Source organism: Chiloscyllium plagiosum, chromosome 5 (genome assembly GCF_004010195.1).
Source record: "Chiloscyllium plagiosum isolate BGI_BamShark_2017 chromosome 5, ASM401019v2, whole genome shotgun sequence".
NCBI classification, from domain to species: domain Eukaryota; kingdom Metazoa; phylum Chordata; class Chondrichthyes; order Orectolobiformes; family Hemiscylliidae; genus Chiloscyllium; species Chiloscyllium plagiosum.
The window spans coordinates 68275537-68299870 of record NC_057714.1 but is presented as its reverse complement, the minus strand read 5'-3'; the positions used below and the strand labels follow the sequence as shown (position 1 = coordinate 68299870).

Below are 24334 nucleotides of genomic sequence, written 5' to 3'. Positions count from 1 at the left end.
CTCAGATTTCTCCAGTTTCCTCATTTCCCCTACCCCACCTTGTCTCAGTCCCAACCCTCGAACTCAGCACTACCTTCCTAACCTGCAATCTTCTTCCTGACCTCTCCGCTCCCATCCCCACTCCGGCCTATCACCCTCACCTTATCACCCTCACCTTAACCTCCTTCCACCTATCGCATTTCCAACACCCCTCCCCCAAGTCCCTCCTCCCTACCTTTTATCTTAGCCTACTTGGCATACTTTCCTCATTCCTGAAGAAGGGCTCATGCCCGAAACGTCGATTCTCCTGCTCCTTGGATGCTGCCCTGACCTGCTGCGCTTTTCCAGCAACACATTTTCAGCTCTGATCTCCAGCATCTGCAGTCCTCACTTTCTCCCGAGGAATCTAGGAATCAGGATAAGGAATCAGTCATTTACAACTGAGATGTGGAGACATTACTTGGAGGATTTTAAATGCTCTATCGTTGTGCATTTTACTGTGAAACAAGGGGTATGGAGAGGGAAAATGGAGTTGCAGCAGTCGTTGGTCACATTAATGTATCATAATGTCACATAATTAGAGAGGCGAGACATAGCACCAGCGCTTCACCAGAGACTCTCACTGATGCTACCGCGTATGATGACGAAACTTATGAAAACAAACCTTCCAGCTCAGCAAGCTAACTTACATAGTTAATGTTGGATAGCCAAGCAGGCTTGAGGGACAAATGGTATACTGCTATTTTTCTTAAGTTCTTGAGATTTCTAACTTTTTAAAGATATCATTTAAAATGTAATTATTGATAAATTTTCCTTCATAATTTCGATCTGTTGTTATGGGATTCTAATATAAATGTTGATGCTTTCAAAATACAAATTAAGTAGAAACCTTTGATAAACAAGTTGTAAAATATGAATTTCTCTTTAACGATGGGCCCCTTGCTAAGATATTTGTATGATCAAGAGGCACAGGAGGGCTGTCGGACGACTGCAGGTTGACTAATGTGGTGCCATTATTTAAGAAAGGTGGTGAAGAAAAGACAGGGAACTATAGACCGGTGAGTCAGATGTCAGTGGTCAGTATGTTGTTGGAGGGGATTCTGACGGACAGGATTTACATGTATTTGGAAAGGCAAGGACTGATTAAGGGGAGTCAAAGTAGCTTTGTGCGTGGAAAATCATGTCTCATCAGTTTTTTGAAGAAATGACAAAGAAGATTGATGAAGACAGACTGGTAGATGTTGTCAGCAGGACATTTGAAAAGGTTCCACATGTTAGACTGGTGAGCGAGGTTAGATAACATGGAATCCAGTGGGAGCTAGCCAGTTGATTACAAAATTGGCTGAAGATAGAAGGTAGTGGTAGTGGAGGGTTATTTTTGGACTGGAAACCTGAGACAGTGTTGTGCTGTATGGATCAGCACTGGTTCCACTGCATTTTGTCATTTATATAAATGATTTGGATGTGAATATAGGAGGTGTGGTTAGTATGTTTGCATAGAAGACTAAAATTGGTGGTGTAGTGAACAGTGATGAAGGTTATCTCCAAGTACATGGGACTTTGTTCAGATGGGCCAAAAGGCCAAAGAGTGACATTTTACTTCAATGTGAGGTGCTGCATTTTAGGAAGGTAGATTATGGCAGATCTTTCATGAAATGGCCCTGAGGAGTGTTGCCAAACAAAGGCACCTCTGGGTGCAGGTTTATAGTTCCTTGAAAATGGAGTCACAGGTAGACAAGGTGGTGAAGAATGCACTTGGAATGCTTGCCTTCATTGGTCAGTGCATTGAGTATAAGAATTAAGATATCATGTTGCAACTATACAGGATATTGATTAGGCCACTTTTAGACTACTTCATTCAATTCTGGTCTCCATGGTAAAGGAAAGATGTTGTTAAACTTGAAAGAATTCAGAAAAGATTTACAAGGATGTTGCTGGGAAAAATCAAAATTGAACATTCAAAAGCAAAAATATATGGGTTGAAATTAGAAATAAAAAATGAATGAACACAAGGGTTGGAGAAGTCCAGAACTAGAGGGCATAGGTTTAAGGTGAGAGGGGAAAGCTTTAAAAGGGACTTAAAGGGTAAAGTTTTCCACACAGAAGTGTTGCTTGTATGGATTGAGCTGCCAGAGGCAGGTACCTTTACAACATTTAAACAGCATCTGGATTGGTATATGAATGGGAATGGTTTAGAGGGATATTGGCTAAATCCTGGCAAATGGGACTAAATTAATATAGGATAACTGACCAGCATGGACAGGTTGAACCGAAGGGTCTGTTTCCATGCTGTACAACTCTATGACTATGACCTTGATGGGCTTATACAATAGAACCCTCCTCCCAATAGTTATGGAAATTGAGGAACACATATGTAGAAATCTTAGATATAGATAACAACTTGTTCACATCCATCAACATCAACCTGGCCAATGAAACACTGATTACACTAGTAGAAAAGACAAAGACACAAATACCAGACACCTATGCCTCACCACTTTCAAAAACAAGACCACAAGCAAATCAAAGGAACACCTATGGGATCAATGATATCAGGGTTCCTAGCAAAAGCAGTAATGCAGAGACTCGAGCAAACAGCTCTCCCAACCATCCAGCTCAAACTTCCAGTCCGCTACATGGATGACACTTTACCATCACTAAACAAAACAAATTCGAGGAAACCTTCAGGATCATCAATAATATCCTTACTGGTGTAAAATTCACAAAAGAAGAGGAAAACAACAACAAATTGCCATTCCTAGGTGTCACAGAGTGAACAGTCAATGGGAAACTTCAAACCAGCGTCTACAGGAAAACAACACATACAGACTAAATACTTAACTACAGAAGCAATAATGGAGGAAGTGAGGACATGCAGTTGCTGGAGATCAGAGTCGAGAGTGTGGTGCTGGAAAAGCACAGCAGGTCAGGCAGCATCTGAGGAGCAGGAGAATCAATGTTTTTGGCATAAGCCCTTCATCAAAAATGAGGCTTGTAGGCCGCCGAATTGGAGACTTGGGACTGGGATAAGGTTTGGGGGGGGGGGGGAGAGAGAGGGGAAATGAGGAAACTGGTGATATCCACATTAGTCCCGTGTAGTTACAGCGTCCCAAGATAGAAGATGAGGTGTTCTTCCTCCAGGCATCGTGTGGTTACAGTTTGTCAATTGAGGAGGCCGAGGACCTGCATGTCTTGGTGGAGTGGGAGGAGGAGTTGAAGTGTTCAGCCACACGGCGGTGGGGTTGGTTGGTGCAGGTGTCCCCACCTATGTTCGGAACACTACCCATGCCCTTCACCACCTCCAAGACTTTTGTTTACCCGGCCCCCTACGCATAATCTTCACCGTGAACATCCAGTTCCTGTACGCATCTGTCCGCCAAGACAAAGGCCTCCAAGCTGTCCATTTCTTCCTCCCATGCCGTCCCAACCAGTACCCTTCCACTGACACCCTCATCCGCCTGGCTGAACTGGTCCTCACCCTTAACTTCTCATTCCAATCCTCCCATTTCGTCCAAACTTAAGGGGTAGCTATGGGCACTCGCATGGGCCCCAACTATGCCTGTCTCTTTGTCGGGAAAGTCCATGTTCCGCAGCTACACTTGCATAATCCCCCAACTTTTTCTCCACTACATCGATGAATGTATCGGTGCTACCTCATGCTTCCACAAGGAGGTTGAACAGTTCATCAACTTCACTAACACCTTTTACCCTGACCTTAAATTCACCTGGACCATCTCGGACACCACCTTCCCTGTCCTGGACCTCTCCATCTCCATCTCCGGAGACGATTGACCACGGACATCTACTACAAATCCACAGCAACCTGGACTACACCTTCTCCCACCCTGCTTCCTGTAAAAACACAATCCCTTATTCTCAATTCCTCCACCTCTACTGCATCTGTTCCCATGATGACAAATTCCACCATAGAAAACCTCAGGTGGCCTCATTCTTCAAAGACTGCAATTTCCCCTCCCACATGTTCAATGATGCCCTCCAACGTATCTCCTCCACTTCCCGCAGCTTTGTCCTTGAAACCCACTCCTACCAATGCAACAAAGACAGATTCACCTGGTCCTCACCTTCCACCCCACCAACCTCCGTGTACATCACATTATCCTCCACCACATCTGCCACCTATAAACAGTCCCCCCCACCTCTATCTGTGTTCTGGAGAGACTATTCCCTCTGCTGCTACCTTGTCAGATCCACGAGCCCTCACCCCATACCCGGCACCTTCTCCTACCAATGCAGGAAGTCCAAAACCTGCACGCTCACCTCCTGCCTCACGTCCACCCAAGGTCCCAAAGGATCCTTCCGCATCAGACAGAAATTTACCTGTATCTCCACAAATGTCATCTCCTGTATCTGTTGCACCCAATGTGGTCTTCTTTATATTGGGGAGACAGGAAGCCAACTTGTGGTTCATTTCAGAGCGCACCCGCATCATCCAAACCTACGGCCCCATGGCTGAACTCTTCAACTCCCCCTCCCACTCCACCAAGGACATGCAAACCCTAACCACCTGACGAGGAAGAATGCCTCATCATCTGCCTTGGGACCATGCCACCATACAGGATTAATGTGGATTTCACCAGTTTCCTCATTTCCCCTGCCTCCACCTTTTCTCAGTCCCAAGCCTCCAAATCGGCACCACCCTCTTGCCCTGTCCATCGCCTTTTCCATCTATCCCCTCAAGCCTCCTCTCCAACCTATCACCTTCTCCCCTACCTTCATCTACCTATTGGATTCTCAGTTATCTTCTCCCCCCCCCCCCAGCCCCAACACCCTCCCATTTATCTCAGCACCTCCGTCCCACAAGCCTCATTCCTGATGAAGGGCTTATGCCCAAAACGTCGTTCCTCCTGCTCCTTGGATCCTGCCTGACTTGCTGTGCTTTTCCAGCACTACACTTCGACTTCAGAAGAGATTTACCAGGATGTTGCTGAGAATGGAGTTCTTGAGTTATTAGGAGAGGCTGAATAGACGAGGACATTTTTCCCTGGAACATAAATAGTTGAGAAATGACCATGAGGGGTATAGATAAAATGAATGGCAGGTGTCTTTTCCACAGGGTGGGAGATTTCAAGACTTGGTCACATATTTTTAAGGTGAGAGGAGACATTTATAAAAAGATATTAAGGGCAGATTTTTTATGCCCAAGTTTTTCACGCGTGGAACGAACTTGCAGAGGAAGTGGTGGACACAGTTACAACATTTAAAAGACACTCCGATAATTACATGAATAAGGAACATTTAGAGGGATATGGACCAAGCGGAGGCAGGTGGGATTAGTTTAATTTGGAATTATGTTCGGTATGGACTGGTTGGACTGAAGGGGCTGCTTCCATACTGTAAGACTCTGTGGAGGATTTTAGCTACAGGAAGAGGCTGAATAAGGTGAGGCTTTTTCACCTGGAGCATTGAGGCTGAAGGGATCACCTTACAGAGATTTAATAAATCATGAGAGCATGGATCGGGTGAATAGTCAGGGTCTTTTCCCCATGGAAGGGGAGTCCAATACTCGAGGGCATAGGTATAAAGTGAGAGGGGAAGATTCAAAAGGGACCTGAGTGGCAACATTTTCATGCAGAGGGTGGCGCATGTATGGAATGAGCTGCCAGAGGAAGTGATGGAGCTGGGAACAGTTACAACATGAAAAATATACCTGGATGAGTCTAATGCTGGCAAATGGGACTAGAGCAGTTTAGGGTATCTGGTCAGCATGGACAGTTGGACCGAAGTTCCATTTTCATGCTGTGCAACTCTATGACTCTAAGGTATTAAGCAAAGTAGAAATTGTCAAGAGCTTATGGAATGTATGGACATTCCTGGGTTTTGCAAGATTAAATTGGAGGAATAGTTTTTGCAAAATACACCTTAAATTCTACTTTTGTTGATATACTTCATAGTGTGAGCAAGCTCTGCTTAGTTGAAGTCTTGCAGTGACAGATCATTACAGATTTATATAAATAATCGAGCTGAACGCAAGTATTGACAACTTCGTTCTGTATTGCAGCTTAAATGCAGCATAACTCCATGGAAAGCATTAATGTCAGTACACCTGTTGGAAAATTAGATACTCTGAGGATATATACATATAACATTTCAAATATGATGGGTAGAATAGTGATGCACACTTCTATGAAGTTGTATTCATTTGTAGTCCAAATTTTTATGATGTTTTAATGATAAAATACTTATGGGCACATATTTTACCATTTTGTTAAAATTTAGGAGCAGAAAATGATATGAGATCTGTTATCAGTTGCCATAGAAAAGCTGGTGGATTTGAAAGCTCTCCACTTGTTTAATATCTCAAACTGCTATATGAAGCTATTTTAAGATCTGAAGTCAATTTCCTTTTTTTTCACTCTTTCTTTCCACCCACCCGACCCAGGGCAAATACTCCATCATGTCACAAATTGTCATTTTTGATATGGAAGTATCTTTAATTCTATAAAGTTTTGTTGGATTAGACACATCTCCTGCCAGTCTCAGAGATTATGTAGATCGGGACACTTCAATTTCTGGGGAACCATAGTTCAGGATTTCAAGATTTTAACAAAGTTCATTTTATTTTTTAAGAATATACCCTAATGGTTCTAATGTGGCAGCATCAAATAATGTACTATATATTTGATTACATTTTCAGTTAACATTTATATCTGTGGAGTAGATGGAGCAAATAATAATTATTTTGTAAGATTACGTCCCCAGTACAGTGAACTGAATACATAAACATTATTCTTACTAATTTAAATTTTTCTGGATGACTTACACTAAATAAAAAAAAGTAATGGAGCTTTCAATTCATTTTTAATTTCAGATGTTGAGGGAAAGGTATGTATTACCTCTTACAGTAAAATGTACTATGGTTTCTAATTAACCACCAATTCTCTTCCAAACATTTTTCATTAACTAACAAAAAACCCAAACATATTAAAATTTGGGGGACATAATGGACTAGTGGTATTACTGCTTGACTGTTAATTGAACGACTCAGCTAATGTTCTGGGGACCTGAGTTCAAATCCCACATGGCAGAAGATGAAATTTGAGTTCAGTAAAAATCTAGAATTAAAAGTTTAGTGAAAAGACCATGAATCAATTGTCGATTGTTGGAAAATCCTACGAGTTCACTAACCTCCTTTAGGGAGGAAAACTACCATCCTGACCTGGTCTGGCCTACGTATGACTCTAGACCCACAGATGGTTGACTCTTAACTCTTCTTTGGGCAATTAGGGATGGGTAATAAATGCTGACCTAGTCAGCACCACCTTCATCCCATGAATGAATAAGAATTGCACTACGTAATAAGTGCATTTTAAACTGAGCAAATAATAATTATTTTTAGAATGTAACAAAGCTTTTTTAAGAACTGATAAACAGTTGTTTAAGATTCATTTATGTAATATGCTTTGCCTGTAGCTTGAACATGCCAGAATCACTCAGACTGAGCTCGTGCGAAAATCTGTCAGAAAGAAAACTGAGATCGATGATTTACGTAAACGCCAAGAAGAACTACTTGAGAGAATTAATGAAGAGCTGAAGGCAAGGGAGCAGCTTGCATTGGAACTTCATAAAGCAGAAGGTATGTTAAATGTGAACCGGTTTTAAAATCAAATTGAGCATTTATATCTGATTAGTTGGAATAATGGCTGGTTATATGCTTGGAGTGTCACCATTTGAAATTAATTAAGTTGTTAGTTTGAGACAATGGGTATAGGTTATACAATATTTCCCATGCTCACTGTCCAAATGAATCATGTGTAATGAGGCACATGAGGCAGGTTTATTAAATGATGTCAGAGTAAAATTCCTCTGGAAACAGTGACCTAACACAGTTGAAATTAGCATTAAGTTTGAGAGTGAGAAGCTTTAGTTGCAGCCAACTGTGCTAACCTTAAATAAGGGCATTTATAAAAGAATAAGGACTGAAGAGAACTGTGACAAGAGTTTAGCAGAAAAGAAGGTTGAGAGAAAAGGCAAATGTTTAGGAAAATAGTTCATGATGTCAGCAAAGATGTAACCCAGTGAGGTAGAAAGACATTTGGAATGACTGTGACTAGCCAGGAAAGTTGAGGATATTATCAAATTGAATAAAAAGATTAGTGGTAAATCCGAGGATTGGGAAAGTTTTAACGGCCAACAAAAGTTGATCATAAAAGGAGGAAAATAATTATGATGGCAAACAAACAAGTAACACAAGTAGCAGACAGTAAGAATTTCTTTAAATATATAAATAGAAAGAGAGCATACAGGTCTATGCTTTGGCATGTGAGTAGTCTTCCAGCAGGTTGACATCTCATTTTTAGGAATGCCTGGTGCTGCTCCTGGCATATACTCCTGCAGTCTTCACTAAACCAGCGATGATTCCCTAACTTAGTAGAACTATGAGATTATAGTTTGTAATTGATTGCAAGTCTGCTGTTGCTAGTTCTATTCTGCTGTTGTGAGTCCCACAGGACTTCAAATCATAAATTTCAAACTCATTGTTCAAATTCATCAGTCAGTGGGAGGGGTGGAGCGGATGGTGGGAAGGTAGCTGGACAGGTCTGCTCAGGTGGAGGGGGCACCCCTCCCACTGACCAATCACAGCCATCACCTACCTGCATCCACCTATTAACATCCCACCCATCTTTCCCCCAGCCCCACCCACCTCCCTCTATTTATTTTGCAGCCCTCTTCCCTTCCTCCACTCCTGATGAAATCTTCTGACCTGCAGCATCAACTCCCTATCTCCTCTGTTGTTTGACATGATGTGCTTTTTCCAACAAAACTCTATCCACTCTGACTCTCCAGCATCTGCAGTTCTCACTATCTCCAATTTGCTGAAAACCATACTGCAAAAGCTTTACTACTGTTATTCCCAATGCCTAGAACCTTACCAGGTGATCCCTTTAGCTTCAATCCTTTTCTGTATGTCCATAAATGTTATCATGCTGAAAAGAATGATTTTATTCCCCACAACCAAATCATCCATGGTATTTACAGCACTTCTTTCTACGTTGTATTACTGACTCTAAAGAAAGAAGGGCTGGAGACTTAAACTCAAGACTTGTACTTTTAAAAACTTGACTATTCATCAATCCTACTCAGCAATCAGCTTCTATGGTTTATGACATCATTCAATCGCAGAATTGTTAGGATGCAGAAGGAAGCCATGCAGTTCATTGTACCTACACCAATTCTGTTACCTAGTGCCAATCTCCTGCCTTTTCCCATTTCCCTGCACACTATTTCTATGCAAGCAGTCATCTAATGCCCTTTTGAATGCCTCAATTGAACCAGCCTCCATTACATTTCCAGGCAGTGCAGTCCCTAACCACTTGCTGTGTGAAGATGTTTTTTCTTACATCCTTTCTTCATTTGCACATCATTTTAAAACACAGAATGTCACTGTATGCCTCTTGGTCCACACCTTTTATCCTTTCTATTTCACATAGTTGAATGACAAGTTGGCCTTTATTCTCCTATTCATTGTCATTTTGAAATATCAAGAAATTAACTCTCCATGCTCTTGGGTGATTCAGAAATATTGTAGGCCTTTTTTTTGCAAAGAATGCATCATTGCTTATGTCAATTCTAGGACTTGTAAAAGGGTCCCTTGTTGAGCCTTTGATTGTCTTGAAATGGTTGTTCATGTTTTTAGTACACTTAGGATTGTTCATGAAGTGCTTTCCAGTTGCAGAATTCCATCTGAAAGGAGAAGTTTTGTTTTGGATTTTACAAATGTTTGCTTGATGAGTATGCCCTGTACTCTGCTGGACAGGGTGCTGGTATCAGTCTGAAAAAACTTTCTGCTGAACATATAATTGAGCAACTCCATGTATAAATTTCAGTGCTGGTATACAAAAAAGTATAGAATTAGACCTATTATTATCATTATGAAATTCTAATTTGCCCCCCCCCAAAAAATTAAAATTCAGGTATATCATCCATAAGTTATAAACATTTTCATCTTCCTTTTAATTACTAGATCTTACAATCCTTTCAAGTGATAAAACCTGTTTGAATAGAAATTCAGTGATGCATAAGTAATAACAGTAAAGCAAGTTTTCTTTCTGAATAGAATGTATACATTATATATTAGGTGAAGTAACTGAATATTTTCGTTTTGAAAGATGTCTTTATAATGCAATCATTTGGTGTAAGGTCACCATGATGGCTTTGATATTGGGTTACCGCACCATGGAAGTTTTGTATATGTGAAAGGTATTATTACTTTCTGTAAAAGTTTTCACATTCCAAAATGGGAGTATCAAATATTAATAGAGCAGCCAAACAAAAGATTAAATATATGACAACCCAGATCGATCATGCCAGCATTCACATAGTTTGTTTAGATAAAAGTGCTCTTTTTATGACTTGGATATATTTTAAAAACTGTTTTGCTGCAGTATTGAATTGAGTTGCTTCTAGCAACAAATGTAGATTAAAGACTGCTGGGACATTGAGATATGTATACGATTCTGGCCATGCAAAAATGTGGAACGATATACAGGTTCATCAACATTTTTGTTTCTTAAAAGGCTAGAGCTAGTGTTTAATTCAGATGCATTCATTTTGCAGCACTTAAGTAATTGCTGTAGTTGGATGAGAATGGAGAACTGTTACATTAGGAAGAAGCTGTCTTTGTAACTTTGAGCAGTTTTTTTGGTAATCAAAGGCAAAATGAAGATTTGACCAGCAGAGTTGAGTGTTTTCACATGGTTTTTTGTATGTTTTCTTACACTGAACTGGTTAATCTCATTTTAAATAACTTCAAGCACCGAGCTTTTGTAAATTTAAAATCAAAAGGTTATTTATTATCACACACTTGCCCCAAAGGTTGGGGTGGAGTGAAAGTGGTAGGTAGATCCCTTCTTCCACTTCCAAGGTATGGCTGTTTTACCTTGTCTGCATAGTTCTCTTGCATTAGGTTTTGATGGCTTTTCAGATGGGTTTTACATAAAATCTCTCATAGTGACTTTTCCTGCTTCTGCTGTAACTCCTAAAAGCAAGTGCAAACATGGCTGTTATAGACTCATGACCTAAAATTACTCCCAGTCCTTTTTCGAATGAAGTGGTGTGTTTGACTGGTATTCAGACAGTACTGTGGCATGTCATGCCATGATCTTAGACAGCTGAGGTTGTCTTGTCTCAAATGAGGATCCATCACAATACATTGAACATTTGATGAAATTAGTTTCATGCCCTTTTGGCTTTGATTTCTCAGTTGTCCATAGTAAAGCAGGAAGATGAATTGGCTTATTTGTTGACCATTCATCCTTAACAACAGGAATTTCACAAGTGGTTGTGGTTGTTCATATTTTAATTTTTTTGTTTCAGTTTCAGTTCTGTCTGAAATTGATATTTCTAAGGGATATGCTGCCAGTTATATTAAAAGGTGTTGTTTCCATATTCCCATGATCAGGGAAAATGAAAAGGGGGTGGGCTAATATTATTGATTAACGAGAGCATTGCAGTGCCAGAGGAAGACGATGTCCCAAAGGGATCAAAAACAAAATCGACAGGTCTCAAAATAAGGAACAAGAACAATGCAATCAGATTGCTTGGTGTAATTTATACGCTACCAACTAATGGTAAAGATAATAGGGGGAGACATTTGCTAGGAAATTGTGGACAACTGAAAATTAGAGTAAATATAATGGGAGTCTTTAATTATCCAAACATGGACTAGATTAGTAGCTGTACAAAGGACAGAAGAAATGTGTGTTTCCAGTACAGTGAAAAAGGAGGCGTTACATGTCGTCGTTCTTAGGAAATGAGATGGACCAAATTGATCAAATCTTAGTGGGATTTAGGGGATTGTGATCACTGTGCCATAAGGTTTGAGGTGACTGTGAAAAAGGAGAATGTGGAGTAATCCCCCAATTAATTATTCTTATAGTAAAGAGTAAGAATGATTAGTTAGGGAAAAGCTAACTTCACTCGGGTAGAAAGGGATCTGAATTGAGTAAATTGAAGTTGAAGGTTGGTATAATAAATGATACCGGAACAATGGATTTACCTTCAACAAAGAGAGTGTGTGGGCTCAGTTCTGATATATACCCTCGTAAGGGAAAAGTAACGCAGCTAAATCCAGAAATCTCCGAATGACTAAGATGTAGAAATTATTATTAAAAATACAGCTAATTAACAGTTAAGCAAGATGGTGATAAAGCAAATAAGAGAAGCAATGAGGGAATAGGAGAAGAGATGGGCAAATCTTTGAGAAGGTGTCCTAAAGTTGTCTTTGGGAAAAAAGTAGTAAAAGAAGTGTACCAATTATGGACCATAAATGAGATTCATGCATGGAAGCTGAGGGCAATATTGAGATATTAAATAATTAGCTTGCTTCTGTCTTTACTAAAGAAGAATTGGGCAGAACGGTGGACATGATCTGTGTGTACTTCAGTAAAGCGTTCAACAAGGTTCCTCATGATGGACTGGTTAGCAAGATTAGATCTCATGGAATAGAAGGTAGAAGGCAGAGGGTGGTGGTGGAGGGTTGCTTTTCAGACTGAAGGTCTGTGATGCGTAGTGTGCCACAAGGATCCACTGCTGGGTCCACTGCTTTTCATCACTTATATAAATGATTTGGATGTGAACATAGGAGGTATAGTTAGTTTACAGATGACACCGAAATTGGAGGTGTAGTGGACAGCAAAGATTACCTCAGAGTACGAAGGGGTCTTGATCAGATGGGCCAGTGGGCCGAGGAATGGCAGATGGAGTTTAATTTAGGTAAATGTGTGGTACTGCATTTTGGAAAGACAAATCAGGGTAGGACTTTTATACTTAATGGTCAGGTTCTGGAGAGTGTTGCTGAACAAAGAGACCTTGGAGACCTTGAATGAGATCACAGATGACTTCAACTTCTACTGTGAAAGCACCTGATTAATACATTTCCCTTCATATTTCTCACAAGTAGAGCCCACATGTTCATTAAAAAAAATGAAACACTAACTACGCCCATTAAGGGTGTGGTTGCAACAACTGTACATTTACAATTTACGTACTCAAGTGAGATGTGCATGTCATTTGCGTATGGAAAGTAGTTTGGCACATTACTAGGCTGAGCCTGTAATTCAAAGTGGCCCCTCCTGAACTTTCCTTTGTTCCTTTCTTCCTGGCAAATGCTGTCAAGCCCATCAGTACTGAGCCTCTAAATGTTCCCACACCAGCTTTGAAATATGACTTAATCTCTTACCATTAACCCCGAGTCCTGGCTTGACCGTTTGCTCATGCCAACTATCAGGTTGCAATGCCCTCTTGTCAAGGCCAAGGTGGTGGTGACTGTCAATGATACCCAATCCCTCCCAACATCCTGAGTAAACCATGTCTCCCTTAATGTACCATTGTCTACCTCATCCCACTGCACCCACATGTTGAGTTTTCATTTCACTATTAATGTCCCCTCTGCATCGCAGCATGCTGTTTCCAAACCCCAGAATCAAGTTCTTCCACTTGCCTACCACAGCTGTTCCCCTGACAGCTCCTGTTGACTTTCATTAAGCTGACCCCCAAAACTGACTATGGTCCACCCACCTCTGTAATCACTTTGGATGAAAAACATCAACTGACTTGTGACTAGATAGTTGATAAAGTACTTAAAGTTTTTAAGAATAGGTAAATAATGTTTTTCAAATATTGGGGCATTGCGTCTATGATGAGCTGTAACAAAAGAGGTATCAAGGCCTTGGCCAGATCAGCCATGATTGTACTGACTGGCAGGCTGGCTTTAGGAGCTGAATACCTACTCCTGCTACTTATTTTCTTACTATCTCTGCACAGCTGTCCAACTGACGTGCCTCAACTCCCCAGACTGTTTGCACTGGACCTGCCAAACTGACAAGACTCATTCTCAAACAAGAGAGATACAGGTTCACTGACCTTGACTGCTCCCAAGTGGCAAATTGACCATGTCCAAAACCCTGGACTGGTAGCAGACAATGTCCTCATCTAACTGTGCTGGGAGCCATGAGTGAAGGCTGTTTCTCTTGACTTGTCCAAAGATCGCTCCCTTACACTTTAAGAGATAACCCTTTGGTTGAAGCACATTCACGGTGTTTGGTGTGTAATTACTAGCACATATTACAGTTATAAGATTAATGCAGTGCCATACTGCAACATGTCGACCCCCTTGAAGGAACTACTGCTGACTATGTGAGAATCTGTCTGGTTTTGTATGTGCATGAAAAGTCAGTCAAGACAGAAGTAATATGAGCCTTTAAGCTCTTACCGTGGGGACAACGACCATAAAAGCTAGGGAAGGCAGTTGGCGTTGGACTGGGGTGTACAAAGTTAAAAATCTCACATCAGGTTGTAGTCCAACAGGTTTAATTGGAAGCACTAGCTTTCGGAGCACTGCTCCTTTATCAGGTGGTTGTGGAGTACACAGTTGTAAGACACAAAATTTGTAGCAAAAGTTTACAGTGTGATGTAACTGAAATTATACATCAAAAAATACCTTGATTGTTTGTTAAGTCTCTCATCTGTTAGAATGACCATGTTAGTTTCACTTCTTTCATATGTAAATCGCAAAATTTTTTTACAAGTTACCTTCTCAGGTGAACTTTAACAATTGGTGTCAGCCCAGATAATGTGTACTCTACAACCACCAGATGAAGGCGCTGCGCTCCGAAAGCTAGTGCTTCCAATTAAACCTACTGGACTATAACCTGGTCTTGTGTGATTTTTAACTAGATAAGGCAGAGATGCTGTGAGCATTCAAGCATGTGCAAGGTGATTGAGCACTGAGAGAGCAGTTTAATCACCCAGAGATGATACCTGTTCCAAACCCTGAATGTCCTTGTAGTGGGATTACAATGAAAGATCATAGTGTACTCTAAAGTGCAGCATTTAAGTACAGAATCATAGAGCAAGTGGATCGGGAGTGTACCATGAGGTGAGGTGAGGCGGGTACATATCCAATGCCACCACATGTGCTCAATGAGTGTGTGCAGTTGCTTCCCATGAGATATAGATGTCCGCTGTCCAAGTTGGAGAGGTAGAGAAGCAAGTGGCAAGCTGAAGTTGCCATGTAATAACTCTGATTTATATATCGGAATTATCGTCATCTGATTTCTAGTCGGTAGGTGGAAGAATAGGAGACTCCATATCAATGAGGTGAGATTAACTAATAATGGAATGAAATTGGATGTAAATAGGCCACTCACAACTCGCGAATAAAATTCCCATCTTAAGATCCAACACCTGGATGGAGAATGGAACATTTTACTTTCAATATGACTTACTTTCTTAATGCCAATCTCACCCAGTTTTTCCCAACTTTCTCACCAATGCCCATGTCTTTCAGAAGCTGGGAACATTTCAGCCTCTCTTTCACTCTCCACAGGTGCTGGTAGATGATTGCGTATTTCCAGCATTTTCGTTTTTATTTTAGATTTCCATTATTGGCAGGATTTTGCTTTCAGCTATGAAACATACTTTCAGAATGTGGAAATACAATACAATTTGTAAGTTCCTTTTGCTGTTTAGTTTGCAATGACATCTGTGTCTTTTCAAATAGTTGCTTTTTGAAAACTGTACCTTTTTACTATATGTTGTCTCTTAATGAAATTGCTGATTTAGTCCCAATTGTAAAACATTATTATTAACTCTTTAGCTGTGGCACGTGAATTAAGATCAATAAAACCTATTCCAGATATAATTGTTAAAAGATGGCTTCTGTGATGTTGTGGTAGCTTTTTTTTAAACGTTGTGGGACGTGGGCTTTGCTGGCTTGCCAGCATTTATTGCCCATCCCTAGTTGCCCTTAAGGTGATGGTGAGCTACCTTCTTGAACTGCTGTAGTCCATGTGCTGTAGGTAGACCTACAATACCCTTAGGGAGTGAATTCCATGATTTTGGCTCAGTGACAGTGTAGGAACAGTAATAAATCTCCAAATCAGGAATGTTAGTGACTTAGAGGGGAATTTGCAGGTGGTGGTGGTGTTCCCATGTATCTGCTGCCCTTGTTCTTCTAGATGGAAGTGGTTGTGGGTTGGAAGATGCTGTCTACCAATATAGTACACCAAAGAGTCCCTACCTCTGAGCGAGGAGACCCTGGTTCAAGTCCCACCTGCTCCAGAAATGTGTGGTAACAGTTCTGTACAGGTTGATTTGCAAAAAAGGGGGCTTCCATGGCATGATGGTAGTAACTGTACCTCTGGGCCAGGAGACCTGGGTTCAAGTCCCACCTGCTCCAGTTGTGCTTCAAACACGTCTGAATAGGTTGATTAGAAATATCTAGAATAACATCACCTTCAACAGCACTTGTAAACCTGTGATCTGTACTACCTAGAAGGTAGAAAACGTATAGGAGTGCTGCCACCTGCAAATCCATCTCCAAGCAACACTTGGAACTATATTGTTGATCCTTTACTGTTGCTAGCTTAAAATCTTGGAATTCCACATTCTAACAGCATTGTGGTGTGCATTTCCTATGGACCTCAAGAGTCTAAGAAGTTGGCTAAGCATCAATATTGGTCCAGCAGGTAATGCCCAGATCCTAGAAGCAAATAATCTAAAAAGACAAAAGAAAATATTGGACTCCATCCATGTCGTGTAAGAACTTAAAATAAATTTTCAGAAGTGTAAGTACCTAATCTATTTCATAATTCAGTCCACAGAATTAGTGGGGTTTTTTGTTGACACACATCAGGTTTTCTAAAGTATTGCCTTTTATTCCCTCAGCTGTGTTTTTATCATTTTGATATCCCTTTTATGTCAGAGTGCTTCATTTTGTTTTATAAAAATCTCTTTTTCAGGTATCATTGATGGTTACACAGAGGAGAAAGCTAGCCTGGAAAAGCAAATTCAGGAGAAAACTGAGATCCAGAATCAGATCGCACAGGAACTCCAACATACAAGTAGTCGTCTGCATGAGCTAGAAGAGGAGCGGCAACAGGTTCATCAAGAGAAGGAATTAATCATAAGACAACAGGTTGCAATGAAAGAAAATGCAGGAACTGTGGAGCTCCGTACGTATTGTCTAATTTAAGTGACTCTTTGAGAGATAGGAAGCAGTTGTTTCATTGTGTTTCATTAATGTTTTTAGTAAACTGCTGGATCAAGCTTAGGTTGCGTTTGGGAGGAAATTGCCCAAGTTATGTCTATTCCTGCATTTTGAGTATCAGGGTATTTGTTCATTAATTGCCTTCTTTGTGTAATTTTAAAGTTGTTCATTGTGGATGCTAGCCCTTTTCCTTCTCACAGCTGAGCAAAGAGGCCTGTGATTTCCCATAAACTATGAACTTGTTGTATGTCAATGATTTAGAGATTGCAGCACTAAAAAGGCCCTTTGGCCCATTGTGTCTGCACTGGACAGAGAGTAGTTCCCCCTCCATTTTTTTCTGCAGAAGCAGAAGTCTTTAGGGTATATTTTAGTTGCCAGTCAACCTTTTGTCTTTGTCTGCTTCTGTGCTTCTCTTTGAAATATAATGTATGCAATGCTAGGTTCACCTTGACTACATAAGCTTGAAGATCGGATTTGTGATATAAGAAAATCATCGACTTTTAGGATAAGTCTCTGGAATCTGGATTACAATGTTTTTGACTGCTTGACTCCTCTCTTGACAATATTTTGTAATATTAGTCAAGCATCATTAGTTGGAAAATTCTGACATTTGTGATTCTAAACTTCCAAAAGGCTGAGAATCCAAACTGAAGTCTTCAGATGACGAGCTATTTATTGGAATGAGTTTCTCTTGACATGCTTGTAGAGCTTACTATTCTCAAATTCAGTATAAAGTATATTATTTCTAAAGATTCATGCAGGTTATAGTTTTTGTTTTAATGAATATAAAGCAAAATTAAGCCTTTTTTATTAGATAAGGAATACTTTGGCGAAAATATTTTCTCTTTAACTACCTTGGTTGATATGTAGGCATTCTATTTTCATTGGTCTGTGCAATGATCCTAGAAAACAGTGTAGATCTAAGAAGACACTGATGAAATTCCTTTCAAAACATTGCACAGAAAAAATTGATATTCACAATGTATTTATTGTATCATGGTATTTGTTAAGCCATTTTATATTTGTGCATAATTTGAAAACATAAAAACTGTTCGAACAGTGATGTTAGAGTAGAGAGGAGTACTAATTAGGATGTCCTTTTTGTTAAATGTCACTGGATCAAAAAAAAGTTTAATTTATATTTAATGGAGTAGAAATGAGAAACCACCAACTCAGCTTTGAATATATTCAATGAGACAGCCTCCACTGGTGGCTGATATATAGAATTTCAAAGACCGACAACACTCTGATGGAACACATTCCTTTTTATCTCAGTTTAAATAAGTGATTGGTTATTTTGAAACTATACCCCTATTCTAGATCTTTCCATGAGACATAGCATCCTCTGTATCTGTACTTTCTAAAACCTCAAAATCTTATTTTGCAATGTTAAAAATCACACAACACCAGGTTATAGTCCAACAGATTTAATTGGAAGCACACTAGCGTTCGGAGCGACGCTCCTTCATCAGCTTCCAATTAAACCTTTGATTAGATTAGATTAGATTACAGTGTGGTAACAGGCCCTTCGGCCCAACAAATCCACACCAACCCGCCGAAGCGCAACCCACCCATACCCCTACATTTACCCCTTATCTAACACTATGGGCAATTTAGTATGGCCAATTCACCTGACATGCACACCTTTGGACTGTGGGAGGAAACCGGAGCACCCGGAGGAAACCCACGCAGACACGGGGAGAACATGCAAACTCCACACTGTCAGTCGCCTGAGGCGGGAATTGAACCCGGGTCTCTGGCGCTGTGAGGCAGCAGTGCTTGCCACCGTGCCGCCCACCTGTTGGACTATAACCTGGTGTTGTGTGATTTTTAACTTTGTACACCCCAGTCCAACACCGGTATCTCCAAATTATTTTGCAATAATACCATCTCTCATTTTTATGATTTTAAATGTTTATCAGACCAACCGGCTCAACCTTTCCTCTTACGCCAACCCTTTCATCCCAAGAATCAACCCTCTCTAAACTTGTGTACATTGTGAATGGAATGCTGAAGACAGATAGGAGAAACCTGAAGCCTTCAACCTTGTAAAAGGATGGCAAAATAAGTAATGCCACTTATATTTATAGAGAAACTTTAACGTAAATAATATTGGGTGCTGTGAATGCTTGGAGCGGCTCAGTAATTTCCTCTTAATGCATGAGGTAACCCGATGGACTTCCTCATTTGTAGTTATCACATTATCTTGTGAAATAAAATGAGCCATACATCAAAAGTGTATATTAGGATCTATTCATAGATATTTGTTTAACATTGAATATGAAAATTAATTTCTTTGTGGTTTTCATGGAAGTCATGAAACACTTATTCTGTAGTCAGCAGCACAGTAACACCGTAACCGTGCTCACTGTTGACATCAAATCAATCTACTTAAACATGATCCTCATGGCAAGAATTTCATCACCTTGACAGGGATAGAGTTGTTTGTCTGGTGCTTTGTAACAGGGGCAAAAATTGAAAGTTGTTGTGAAAATGGCTCCCAGTCACTTTTTTTTTTAATTCATGCATGGGATGCTGCCAGCATTTATTGTCTGTCTCTATTTGCCATTGAGAAAGTGATGGTGAGCTGCCTTCTTTAACTGCTGCAGTCCACATATTGTAGTTTGATCCATATTTCCCTTATGGAGGGAATTCAAGGATTGTGACCAGCAACAGTGAAGGAACGGTGATGTATTTCCATGTCAGGACACTGAGTGGCTTGGAGGGTAACTTGCACATGGTGGTGTTCGCATGTAGATGTTCCTTCTAGTCGTCCTGGGTTTGGAAGATATTATCTAAGCATGTTTGGTGAACTTGTGCAGTGCAACTTGTAGATTGCACTTCGAAGTGTCACTGCTGGAGGGAGTGGGTGCTTGTGGATGTAGAGCCAATCATGCAGGCTGCTTTGTTCTGGAGGGTGTCAAGTTTCTTGTGTGTGGTTGGAACTGCACTGAGGAGTATTTCATCACAATTCTGACTTGTGCCTTGTAGTTGGTGGACAAACTTGGGTGAATCAAGAAGTGAGTTACTCGCCACAGTAATTCCCAGCCTATCATCTAATCTTGTAGACAATGTGTTTAAATCGAATCTTCGAAATGTACAGCATAGAAACAGACCCTTTGGTCCAACTTCTCCATGCCAACCAGATATCCTAAATAAATCTAGTCCAATTTGCCAGTATTTGGCTCGTATCCCTCTAAACCCTTCCTATTCACATACCCATCCAGATGCCTTTTTAATGTTGTAATTGTACCAGACTCCACCACTTCCTCTGGTAGCCCATTCCATAAACGCACCACCCTCTGCATGAAAATGTTGTCCCTTAGTTCCCTTTTAAATCTTTCCCCTCTCACTTTAAACCTATGCCCTCTAGTTTTGGACTCTTTCCCATCCTGGGGAAAAAACCTTGTCTAGTTACCCTTTCCATGCCCAACATGCTTTTATAAACCTCTATAAGGTCACCCTTCAGCCTCTGACACTCCAGAGACAATAGCTGAGTCCAATTGAGTTTCTGGTCAATGGTAACCTCCAGGATATTGATAGTAACACCATTGAATGTCAAGAGGCAGTGGTTAGCTTGTCTGTTATTGGAGATGGCCGTTGCTGGCATTTGTGTGATACAAAAGTTACTGCACTATGAAAATTGTATAAAACAGGCTATTCCAATAAATGGCATTAGAACATCAAGTTTATTTGGCATAATTCATCTTAAAAAAAATAAAATTTTGAATATTTTTAAAAGGAAAGTAATTTTGATCAGAATTCTTATACATATCTTGAGGAAGTTGGATAATTAGGTGATGAAAATTTAAAATGTTTGAGAGGTAATGCTAAAAATCATTTGTTTAATGTGAAATCTGTATGGCTTTTTAAAGGTTTTATGTTGACCTTTTAACAAGATTGATCTGATTTGTTTAAGTAGTGATTCGCTTTGAAACAAGGAAATAGCAAAATAAGTTTTGTTTCATCGTAAGGCAGTGACAAATCTTAGAATATTAACCTAATTTTTAAAAACGTTTTCAAAATCTATTTGTTTTACCATTTAAGACATTCTTTCTCTGTGAGCTTCCTTATTAAATATTTGCTACTTAAAAGAAGGTCCCTTTTTCAGTGGTAAGCAATTTGTAGTTCGGGGCCAGTTAGCGCAATTCAAACTGATTCCAAGCTTGTCATTAGAAATAGTGACCCCTGTGTATCATTATTTAATGCACTTTAATTTCCAGATCCATACTGCTGTGCATGTCACAGTTATTGGTACCTTAATTGTCAATATTTGAAATACATGAAAACTTATCACAATCAGGAGTAAAGATTCCAAAATTAATTTTGAGAACAAACTTTTGTATGACCAGCAATATATATTGAATCATGCTTTAGTTATGTGGGATTGAATTTTTTATATTTACTTGTCAGAAACTATTTTTTATAATGAGCATATTTGCTATTAAATAGTCTATTCATTTTAAGTAAGTATATTTTGACAAAAGAATTACTTATTTTAAAAAGTGTTTCAAGTTCAACTTTTAATATCCATGTTTTTACATTGCATGTAAAATATAACTGTGAGTTACTAATCATTTTATAAAATTCTTTGCTGTACTTTCTTCTGTAAACTCACCATATTCTAAGTTGAAAGCTTTATAGTTGGCATCTGAATTACTGTGCTTTTTTGTTCTCCTAGGCCTAGTTGAAGCTGCAGATGCAGCACCAGAAGCAGGTGTGTTTGTATATTGCATGGCCAAACTGCAATCAGATACTGTACATTTGGAAAGTTGAGCTGTACTGATTTCAATTGTTTTGGGCTGGATGTTTGCTTCTTTGGCTCTCTAATTATTAATCTAACTTTCAAAATAATTTATATACAATTATTATAATTTTAGATTTACTGACACGTAATCACAACAGGTTAAAATAAGCATGATCCCTGTTAACTAATTGATGCAACAGAAGTGTAAATCATCTTTTTAAAAAAAGACATTTTTAATAGAGACAAACCATATCCTTTAACACAGTTTCTGAGATTAAGTATTACGGTATAAAAACGAAACCATATTATGCTGTCCATATTAATTTCATGTTGGATAAACAAGCTTCAATACCTTTCAATACAAAATGATTTTTTTCAATATTAGAATCCATCTAAATTATAAATCATAACATTTGAGCCATTTTTATTATGCAAGTGGGGTGAAATAAGTGGCTTAGTGCTACTCTTTGTTCTTAGGCTTCACAAAATTATGAGAGCAAAAGTGTATCGAAGAAATTTTTTGAATCACTAAAAAGATTTTTTTAAAAAGATGACGGTTGCCATTGGATTCATACTAGCTGTGGTATATAATTTGAGCATTACTAACATGGATTCTGTCTTTACAAATTTTCTATATTCTTCTAACATGATTACTTAAACTGCTTCTCATGGTTGTGGTTCTTCATTTTTGATACAGAGGTAGGTGATGGGGAAGCTTTGGTAAGTCTTTTGAAGACTCCTGGCACTTCAGGCACCTCGAGACTGGTTTATCCTTCTATTTCAAAGACAATAATAGGTTTTTACTTTATGTGCAGATCTATTGGAAGAGACGGAAAAACTTATGAAGGAAAAACAGGAAGTGCAGCGCCAGGCAGAGAAAGAACAAAATGACTTGACCAAACAAGTGAAAATGTTGGAAAGTGAATTAGAGGAGCAGATGAACAGAATGATAGAAATAGAACAGGAAAAGAATGCTGAGATTCTGGACCTCCAGCAGCAAATTGTGGCCCTGGAAAAACAACTGGAGAAAAACAGAAAATTTTTGGATGTATGTATGTTCTTGCTTTTTAGTATTAGAATTCTGTAATGTTTACAATGGCATGTGAGATAAATTTCCTTGGCTAGAGGATGCTCCTTCAGAAAATATGGTATAGAGGAGTCAGCATCGGATTGGGGAGGACAAAGTTAAAAATCTCACAACACCAGGTTATAGTTCAACGGGTTAATTTGGAGGCAGTAGCTTTCGGGGTGCTGTCCTTCATCAGATAGACAGCTGTTGAACTATAACCTGGTGTTGTGTGACTTTTAACTTTGCGAAAATACACATCTGAAAATGTTTGGGCTTTTATTTTGAAGAAAAATCAGCTAAAGTATTCACTCCTGCTTGCTCTCCCAGTGACTCTGCTGAAAGTGCAATAATCGTTAAAGACCACATTGGTGTCGATTGTGAATGTTCTCAGCAGGTGAATAATCTGCTATCTGCACTTAAGCATTAAAATATCCACTTGAGCGTTGTACTCAGAGGTATGCTGACTCATCTGGAATTGAACACCTAGCATAAACCTGAAATGAAATTTTTGGTTTGAGGTAAAATTGTATCAGCTGAACCCAATAAGTAATTCATCAGATTTGACCCAGAATGTGTCATCTATTTGGTCAGTACATACATTTTTCACTAGTTTTGGCCTCTGTAATCACCACAACTTCAAAACAGTTCGAGTCTTAACGAAAACAAATTTCATCACAGTACTGATAGTTTTTGGCAAGAATAAATTCCTAAACTTCACAAGTAAACTAGCTGTTTTGAATTTAGTCAAGAATAATGAGTCTAACTATAATGGAACATGACTGATAGAGACCATAACATGATTGATTTCAATATTATTTTTGGGAGGGCAGAATGTATGTCATGGGCTTAAGTTTGAAATTTTCATATGGTAGACTTTGTAGTGATCAGCAGCGATTGACCACAGTAGGGTGAGCAGAACTGTGAATCGGGGCAGATCAGGCAGTATCGGAGGAGCAGGAAAATCGATGTTTCAGGCAAAAGCCCTTCAGGAATGAGGCAGGGAGTCTCCGAGTGCTGCTTCACTACAAAATCTACCATAAGAAAATTTCAAACTTAAGCCCATGACTCTTAACTAATTTCAAAACAGCTAGTTTACTTGTGAAGTTTAGGAACTTATTCTTGCCAAAAACTATCAATACTGTAAAGAAATTTGCTTTTGTTGAGACTCGAACTGTTTCGAAGTTGTGGTGATTACAGAAGCCAAAACTAGTGAAAAATGTATGTACTCACCAAATAGATGACACGTTCTGGCTCAAATCTGATGAATTACTTATTGGGTTCAGCTGACACAATCTTACCTCAAACAAAAATTTCATTTCGGGCTTATGCTAGGTGTTCAATTCCAGATGAGTCAGAATACCTTTGAGTACAATGCTCCCAGGAGGACCAGTTCCACCACAGAACACACACCAGATGGCCTCCTTCTTTAAAGACCGTAATTTCCCTTCCCACGTGGTTGTACCTCCAATGCATCTCATCCACGTCCTGCATCTCTGCCCTTAAACCCTACCCCTCCAAACGCAACAAGGAC

At 39.5% G+C, this 24334-nt stretch overlaps 1 protein-coding gene across 8 annotated transcripts in view; it reads left to right on the top strand.

The window, feature by feature from the left end:
- The window catches only part of akap9 (A kinase (PRKA) anchor protein 9), a 261473-nt gene that overhangs the window by 151771 nt on the left and 85368 nt on the right, over window positions 1-24334 (top strand). For 7 of the 8 annotated variants that reach the window (XM_043690268.1, XM_043690265.1, XM_043690269.1 and 4 more), the window contains 4 exons: window positions 7411-7573; window positions 16740-16952; window positions 21669-21704; window positions 22550-22782. In XM_043690268.1, coding sequence (XP_043546203.1) covers window positions 7411-7573; window positions 16740-16952; window positions 21669-21704; window positions 22550-22782 — 645 coding nt within the window. The remainder of the gene's footprint in view (window positions 1-7410; window positions 7574-16739; window positions 16953-21668; window positions 21705-22549; window positions 22783-24334) is intronic. The other variant, XM_043690267.1, reaches the window with a different exon arrangement.